The sequence below is a fragment of the Arachis ipaensis genome, chromosome B01 (assembly GCF_000816755.2).
Source record: "Arachis ipaensis cultivar K30076 chromosome B01, Araip1.1, whole genome shotgun sequence".
Classification (NCBI taxonomy): domain Eukaryota; kingdom Viridiplantae; phylum Streptophyta; class Magnoliopsida; order Fabales; family Fabaceae; genus Arachis; species Arachis ipaensis.
The window spans coordinates 127,286,945-127,295,447 of record NC_029785.2 but is presented as its reverse complement, the minus strand read 5'-3'; the positions used below and the strand labels follow the sequence as shown (position 1 = coordinate 127,295,447).

The following is an 8,503-nucleotide window of genomic DNA, read 5'->3' as shown; positions in this document are numbered from 1 at the left end:
TGAGAGAATAATTTGTTTGTATTTTGTTTTTGGCACTTCTATTAAATATAAATTAAAAAATTATTCATTTACAAATAACTGAATTTTTTTTTTTTTAAACAAGCACATCGTACCTTAGAAAAATTAAAGCATTGTATTATTTAAAAAAAGACAACTTAGTATAAATTGTGAAATAATTATTATAATAGAACTAACTATTGAAATTATAAAGGGGAAATTGAGGGAACAAATTATGGATACTAAATTATTGTACTTATTATTTTTACTAGTTTACTACATGAATATTAATTTCTGTTATTCTAAATATATTTTTACGTGTGTTAAAATTTTAGGAGACAATTATTCATAAAAGTGAGAGATGAATGGTTGAAAGTACCTTTGTATGTTGTTCTGTTTTAATGCAAGTGTCATTCAGTCATACATTAATGTTGGAACTTGGAATAATCAAACAAAGAGAAAGAGGTAGCAGTGGATCAATGTCAAGCCAACCTGCATGATTATTGAGTACTACAATTGAATTCAACTATGCTGAATTGCTGATGCATCATGCATGCACGCAAGTTTTAATTAAGGGGAAAATCCCGCATTTAAGAAAAGAACGTGCAAAAACAACGTTACGCATATAGTTACACATATAATAAGTTAATGCAGAAATTTCTGTACACTTGTCACGACTCTTTACTATATATCTTCGTTAATTTAGTGCATAAATTAAAATTCAAGTAATTCTAGACGACTATAAAAATTTATTGTTTTTATTCATCAGTTAACTATTAATATTTAAAAGTGTGAAATAAAATATGTTGTTAAATTATTAGACTAATAGAATTAGACTAAAGGAATTGAATTAATGGATAAGTGATGATCAAAAATAATAAATTCTAATGAACTAATAACATTGGTTTTACAATTTAGAGTAACAAAATACCAAAGTTAAATAGTAATTAATAAATTCTGAAAGTAGCAATAAATTGAAAGGAGTGGCACAACCATAAAACGCCGCTGATACACTTGATCTATACATTACTTTCAAGTGAGTGGTTAAGTGGTTATTCATGTTAGGTTGATTCATCATTATGTTCTAACATATGATCCTGGATTTTAATGCAGTCAATTATATGTCACACTCAGTTTTGGCGAGTTTATATTATGTCCGCATCACATATAACCTCTTGTATTAAATTTTCCATCTAATATAATAACGTCTTTTGAGGGGGAGGGTGTCTTAAAAGCAGGTAAAATGGTGCTACTCTGTTTAACTTTTAAAACCTTTCATAAACTCTTCAGATTCCAAGCACCTGCCACTTATTCTTTTTTCATTTTCACTCACATAAAATGAAATGAACTCCTTCGGCGGGACCCACACTCCGGCGATCCCTCGCCGCCGGAAACACGAAAACTCACTCTTCGGAAGATGGTCATGCAATATACATCATGCTAAAGCCAATGCTTCTCCCGTCACCTTCCGCCACCGCTCCCCAAAACCCGACCTCTCTGCCAGGAAGCTCGCCGCAGCGTTATGGCACTTCTGCTTTCTCGAGGTTTCTGGTCTTGACTGCAAGGTATTATGCTATTCGAATTCGATTCCTAATTACTTTCCTTAGATTTATCCTATATATCTCTACTCAATTACTTCAATTGATACAAGCATGTTATGAAGGAAGATAATTGGGGTTTGAGAAAGTCGAATAAGGTGGCTGCTAAGATTGTTGAAGAAAGAAAAGCAACGAGTGACTCTGTTGTCTCTGCTTTGCTATCAGAGATGCTTCGAGCTCAAAGCTGCATCGATAACCTGAAAGCCGAAAACAAATCGTCTAAGAAGAAATTGCAACAATTGGCAGGTGAATTAGAGGAGAAGTTGGGAAGGGAAAGGAGAAGTAGAGAGAGGATGGAGAAGATGAATGCGAGACTGGTACATGAGCTTGCCAAGGCCAACCTATGCGTTAATCAAATTAGGATACGCTATGATGAGGAGAGAAAACAAAGAGAATTGATTGAGCAAGTTTGCAATGAATTGGCTATGCAGATTGGAGAAGACAAGGCTAAAGTCGAGCGATTACAAAGCGATTTCATGAAAATTCAGGAGGAATTTGAACAAGAGAGGAGCATGTTTGAAATGGCCGATCTGTGGCGCCAAGAAAGTATTCAGATGAAGCTGGCTGATGCAAGAATCTCCCTTGAAGACAAGCATAATCAGATGCTCAAGTTGGTGGATTATCTGAACAGTTTCTTAAGATCAAAGGGTGTTGAAAAGGCAGATGAGGAATTCAGAAGAGGCTTGGTTAATGAGCCAGTGATTAAAGTAGATTCCCCTCCCAATCTTAATGCTCTTTTTTCATCTACCATCCACATTGTAAGCCTTGATAATGAAGACCAACAACAGCTGCTGCTTCGTTGACTATCTGACACACAGAGTGAATCAAATTCCATTCACTTGTTTCCTCTTGCAGCTTCCACTTTTTCAGATTTGTTGAAAATAAATATATTTGTCCTTTGATCAGTTGTAATCATGCTAGAGTTATAGCAGACAGCATGCATGGCGAAATTTGTGTCCTGCTGATACTTTTCTGTAAAACCAAAACATTATGTTTTCTCTTTTGCCATAGCAATCAGTATTTGTTATTTGGAATCATGTCATGCATTATCTTGATATATAATGTGTTTAATTCATTATCAATGGCTGCAAAGAAACATTTTGATGGTAATTGGAAGATATTGTGGCAACTAGCACCGTTTTAAGTAAAAATAAACACATGGGAAGTAGGAACAAGCATCATCAATGATTCTAACCAAATTTTAAATGGAAAAATGCATCTTTTTCCAGAGAACAAGCAAGAGATTGAATGATGAACTTTGACTTATTAAGTAAAAGCTCATAGTAGTTTCTACCAAGAATCTTGATGGACATGAATGTAGCATTATTCCTGATGATGCGCCTATAATTTCTGCTATTTTCTTTGCTGGCATGTATGTATGGTTCTTTAGGATGGACCCAATTACTCTGCTTGGTCTTGCTACCATGCCGTGTGAGCCCCACAAGGGACAATTTTTCTTGTGTGCGTCTATTTACCATGTTGATATTAAAACGTTCTTCAAAGTAAAATTCGTGTTAGATGGATCCTAAATTGCTGAGCATCATATTAGGAACTTAAAAAAGGCCAAGGTAAATGATTACGATATTGCACAACGTAACTGAAGAGAGAATTAGGGGACTTCTTTATCTCTTTTTCTGTTTTGGATTCCAAGGGGAGCCCTCGTAAGTCGTAACCAAGTCCAACAATCTATTCACAAAACTATAGAACCCAGATACCAACCCCAAAAAACGTAAACAATAGAATCCAGATTAAAAAAAAAAGCTTTAAAAAAACTTCATTGGAACTTGCAAGTTTGCTTCATCCGCATTGTTTGGTTAAGTGAAACGTGTTTGAAATTTATGAAGGGTTGTTCTTTTTTATCGATGTAGTCTTAGCTTTCTCCATTATTTTGTATTTTAAGTAACCGTGTTGTTGATGAGGCTTATTATTCCAAGAGTAATGTTAGGGAATCAATTTTTTTAATTAATATTAATTAATTTTTTAAAAAATATTGTATTTATTTTAAATTTAAAATTATAAATTAAACTACATATATATTTATACATAAATATACTAATGACTGATTTTAGTATATGAATAACAATTTTAATTGTAAAAATGTTTTATTTTATATTCTACATAAATATGTACGAATGTACGGTGATATTTAAATTTTGGTCTTTCTTTAATTCTAATATATATACATGCAAGCTCTTAAACTTTGTTAGATATCTCACAATACATTTGGAGAATCAAATAATGCAAATATTGTAAATACTTCTAAGTATTGTTGTCAAACTCAGAAATTTATATTTCTAGGTGATGAAGTTGATTCGGACTCAACTTCGTTTGTGGATAGATTTGGCCGTACCAGGATAGATTCGGACAAATTCGTTCAAACTCGCGAGAGAGTGGGCAAGTGAATTATGCGTCGTTTTCACTTCCACTCTTTCTTTTATCCTTTGTCACTTTTATTTGGCCGTTGAATTCGTACGTTTCTACCGGCGTTCATCACGGTGCTGCCATTCCCACATCTACTCTCTCATCCTCCCTTGTTACTCTTCTCTTTCCAGAGCAAGCTTCTACAACAATTTGTCGTTTCACTATCATTACCAACTCCATTCTCTATTTCTTTGTACTCGTCATCTCTGTTCGCACGGGATGTGTACAGTTATTCGCCACTGCGCCTCCTTCTTCTTAGTGAAAATTGACTTTTTTATTCTTTTTCGTTCATCCATTCTTTTTCGCTACTTTTGCTTCTACATCAGTAGTATAGCCACGCTCCTGTTTTATGTAATTTTTTTAAACAAATTATTGCTATTAGCCTATGCCTATTTCAATTTATAGATTTACGGTTATAGATTATTATTTGTAATTTGTATAAATTATGGTCCATGGTTCTTATTTGTTAGTTTATAGTTGTTATTAGTTAGTTAATGATTTTAAATTTTAATTATATATGACTATTTGAATGATTTTGAATTGGTTAGACATTTTTTGAAAACTTTGAAAATGTTGGTTAAAGAACAGATCTTCAATTTCTAATGTTTTTTTGTTCAGAAGTATTTTTTATCTTCTGAGTTTAGGAATTACTTGAACAAAGTTGTAGAGAGTAGGTTAGAAGGTTAGAGACACGATGTTGTCGATATCTTCCTTTTTTTTTTAAGAAAGAAGCTCAACACATCAAGTCGAGCGTACAATAACAAACGAACCAAGTAAACCATAAACTAAGCTATCCAACTCCAAGTAAGACTACTGTTTATTCCATTGTCATCTCCGGCATTGCCATCAACAACAAAAAGGATCTACACCTAACCACTCCTGATAGTTCATGAAGGACATATGGATGACCTCAACAACCCCTTTTTCTTTGTTCTGAAAAATCCTTCTATTCCTTTCTAGCCAGATGTTTCAGATAATCGCACAAAAATCCATCAACCACCTCTTGTGCTCCTCCTTGCTAGCTGATATCTCAGTCCAACTTATAAAATGTTCCTTCAGCGTCCCCGGGCATGACCATTGCCTTCTAACGAATGCTAACCAAGCACACCAAACCTGCCAAGAAAAATCACAGCCAAGGAACAAGTGGTGAACATATTCAATACTCTTGTTACAAAACACACATAGAATATCTTCCTGGTGGATGACTCCCAATCGACTCAGCCTCTCCTTCGTATTAACCCTACCAGTCAATACAAACCAGACAAACAGTTCAACTATTGGTGGGACTAAACCTTTTCAAATTGTCCTTGTAAAGTTGTAGCTTGTTATATCCTCTTGAAGGTTGTCCTCCTGTAGTACCTGCATAAAAAATTTAGTAGAAAAGACCCCTTGTTTATCAAATTTCCATACAACTTGATCCTCACTACTGTAAGCCAGTTTGACCAGTCTTAATACCTCATGCAATTGGTTCACTAGATCCAACTCCCATTAGAATAGCTCTCACCTCCATTGGAAGTTCCATATCCACTCAACCCCATCCCAAAACCCGCAATCCCCTATAAAAGATCCTCTTTGGTTTGAGACTGAGAAAAGCCTCGGAAACTAGACTTTCAAAGCACCACCACGCAACCAGACATCCTCCCAGAACTGAGTCCCTCTTCCATCACCAACCTCCATAGCCAGCCCAGTGATTATCTTCTGTCTTACTTGCTGACTCGTGAATTGTATCTGGCAGATATCCTTCCAAGGGCCCCCTTGCTAGGTAAAGTCTGAGAGGACAGCAAGACATCTGGGTTAAGGTTATTACAAGCACAAACCACCTTCTTCCACAGCGGGCAATCCTCCTTTGAAAAGTGCCACCACCACTTAAAGAGAAGGGCTGTGTTCCGTAGCATGGCATCCCCAACACCCAACCCACCGAATTTTTTGGGCGCCTGCACCACCTCCCACCTTACCAATGCCATACCATTCCTACCATCCTCCTTACTCCATAAAAATCTTCTTTGTAAGGAAATAAGCTTATCCGTAACAGCCTTTGGCATCCTATACAGACTCAAATAATATACAGGGAGACTATTCAGTACCAATTTGATGAGTACCAATTTACCGGCTTTATTAAGAACCTTGGCTTTCCATAGGCTGAATTTTTCCTCCACTTTGTCCACAATTGGCTTCCAAGTCTTCACCAACCTTGGATTAGCTCCTAGCTGGATCCCCAAATATTTTATTGGAAGGGCGGCTTCCTGGCACCCCAGCACGCAGCACATACGTTGAACTCACTGAGCCTCACAATTAACAGGAATCAAGCTTGATTTATCAAAGTTGATGCTTAACCCCGACATCAACTCAAAACAGCAAAGTATTCTCCTGTAGTTCTTCACGGTCTCTTCCTCTTGGGGGCAGAACAGAATGGTGTCATCTGTAAACTAAAGATGCGACAGCTCAATATGATCTCTACCAACCAGTAGCGGAGAAATTTGCCCGTTTCTAACTGCCTCCTCAAGCATTCTATGTAGGACATCAACAACGAGGATGAACAAGAAAGGAGACAGTGGATCACCTTGTCGTAGGCCCCTTTCCATCTTAAATGGCTGAGAGGGCGAACCGTTTATCAATACTGACATAGAGGCAGTACTTACGCACTCCATAACCCACCCTCTCCACCTTCTTCCAAATCCCATTTTCTGTAAAACAAGATCCACGAAGCTCTACTTAACTCTATCATATGCTTTCTGGAAGTCTAACTTTATTATCGCCGCTTTCTTCTTTCTCTGTTTTAGCCATTGAACAGTTTCGCATGCAATGAGTGCCCCGTCATGTATTTTCTGCCCCTTAACAAATGCACTCTGTGTCTCACCTACAAGTCGTGGCATTATTGCTCGCATTCTCCTGACCATCATCTTTGATATGACTTTGTACACACACCCGACCATACTAATAGGCCTGAGATCTTTGATTTTCTTTGCTCCAGTAAACTTAGGGGCCAGCGCAACCCATGTGAGATTAGCATCCGCCAGTAATCTGGAAGACTGGAAAAATTCCAATACCGCTCCCGTGAATTCAGGACCAATTTCTTCTCAATACTTCTTTATGAAGTTCATGTTGTAGCCATCACTACCAGGCACCTTAGATGAAACACAATCCCACACTACTTCTCTAACCTCCTCAGAAGTTGGCTGTATCTCCAGAGCCATAGCATCATCCTCACTGATTCTCTCCACCAGACCGTCTCTAAACCCCACGAATGGCGACTTCTCCTGATGATACAAGTCTTTGTAAAAGTCCCTAATCGCAATCTTGATTCTAGCTTGATTCCTTATCAACCTTCCATTAATGACCAGTGCATCAACCTTGTTGTTCCTCCTTCTCGCCGAAGCTATGTTGGTGATATCTTCCTATTTCGAGTTTATCATTCCCAATGGTGAGGGTGTTCCTGCAAAGATTCCGTCACTCAAGTTAGCATAGGTCGCAAGAAGAACTAAGTTAGAGATCATACCTTAGTACACGTATTTGAAATAGTGCATATATTGTGAGGTTATGATGTTATGAGCGTCTCTTATGTGGGTTGCTCTTTTCATAAAATGCTTGATGTCTTATTCTGGTCTCCCTTCGTATGATGCTCTTAGGCCTTTATATAGTTAATATCGTAACATCCTCCTTTAATAATAGAATGATGGTTACAATGTAAGAATTAACCTCATAAAATTGGGTTATTAGACATTAGAATGAGTTATGAGAAGTTAATGTTCTCTTTGTTACATATGCTTTGGAATCCGAAAGAATACTTAATCATCAAACTGGTTCCTTAAAACTTCTTATACTCTTGAACCGGGTTCTTAGTATTGGGCTTATAGAAATATTCTAGAACAGATCCCCAAAGCATCTCATCCTTTAAGGTGGAGCTTTTTATTTTGCTTACCTTTTTTTTATAAAGTCTGAACTCTGACCATAACTTCTATCAATCGTAGGTTATCACCTCGATTTATGAGTTTGGGAATTAGATTTTTTTTTCTTTTTTTCAAAGTTGCATATTGTGATTCTTGGATCAAGAGTCGATGCTTCTACTCTTTGAATGTCGAAATGATTTTCTTGAATTTTTTTTATTTGGATTCATAGACTTCCCGTAGTGGGTACTCCCAACTCGTAGCTTATACTTGTAGGCTCGAGCTCCGAGTTTTTGAGATTCCGATAAAGACATATCAAAATCAACAATTATTAAATTTACTATGTATGAAATAAAAACTCAATCATAAAAATGTTGAGTTCAAAATAAAAAAATTATTTCTCTTAAAACAATTGCTTGATGAATTTTTTCATTTAAGTGCAATCTATATAAGTAAAACTTTTTCCGATCTAAAGCAATTATTTTGACAATTGAATGGTGGATTTTTCTAATTTAGATTAGTTGACTCATAAATTTTTTCAATAAATAGTTATTTAGAGTTTATTTTTTTATTTCTACTATAAATTTTTATTATTATTTTTTA

The 8,503-nt window shown here is 36.1% G+C and overlaps 2 protein-coding genes across 4 annotated transcripts in view; one reads left to right on the top strand and one right to left on the bottom strand.

Moving 5' to 3' along the window:
* The window catches only part of LOC107613525, a 60,642-nt gene that overhangs the window by 17,521 nt on the left and 34,618 nt on the right, over positions 1–8,503 (bottom strand).
* LOC107637270 (myosin-10) lies at positions 1,061–2,673 on the top strand. 3 transcript variants are annotated; one of them, XM_016340716.2, is made up of 3 exons: positions 1,062–1,431; positions 1,483–1,562; positions 1,649–2,673. In XM_016340716.2, exons 1-3 carry the CDS (start codon positions 1,341–1,343, stop codon positions 2,396–2,398), a joined length of 921 nt encoding a protein of 306 aa, XP_016196202.1. In that variant the 5' UTR covers positions 1,062–1,340; the 3' UTR covers positions 2,399–2,673. The 3 variants fall into 3 exon arrangements, with proteins under 3 accessions (XP_016196197.1, XP_016196189.1, XP_016196202.1); XM_016340711.2 differs by having other exon boundaries at positions 1,061–1,562; positions 1,661–2,673; XM_016340703.2 differs by having other exon boundaries at positions 1,061–1,562.

Coding starts and splice junctions, on each gene's coding strand:
- LOC107637270 (XM_016340703.2), top strand. CDS start 1,341: ATGAACTCCTTCGGCGGGACCCACACTCCGGCGATCCCTCGCCGCCGG. Junction 1,563..1,648: donor TTTCTGGTCTTGACTGCAAG/GTATTATGCTAT, acceptor AATTGATACAAG/CATGTTATGAAGGAAGATAA.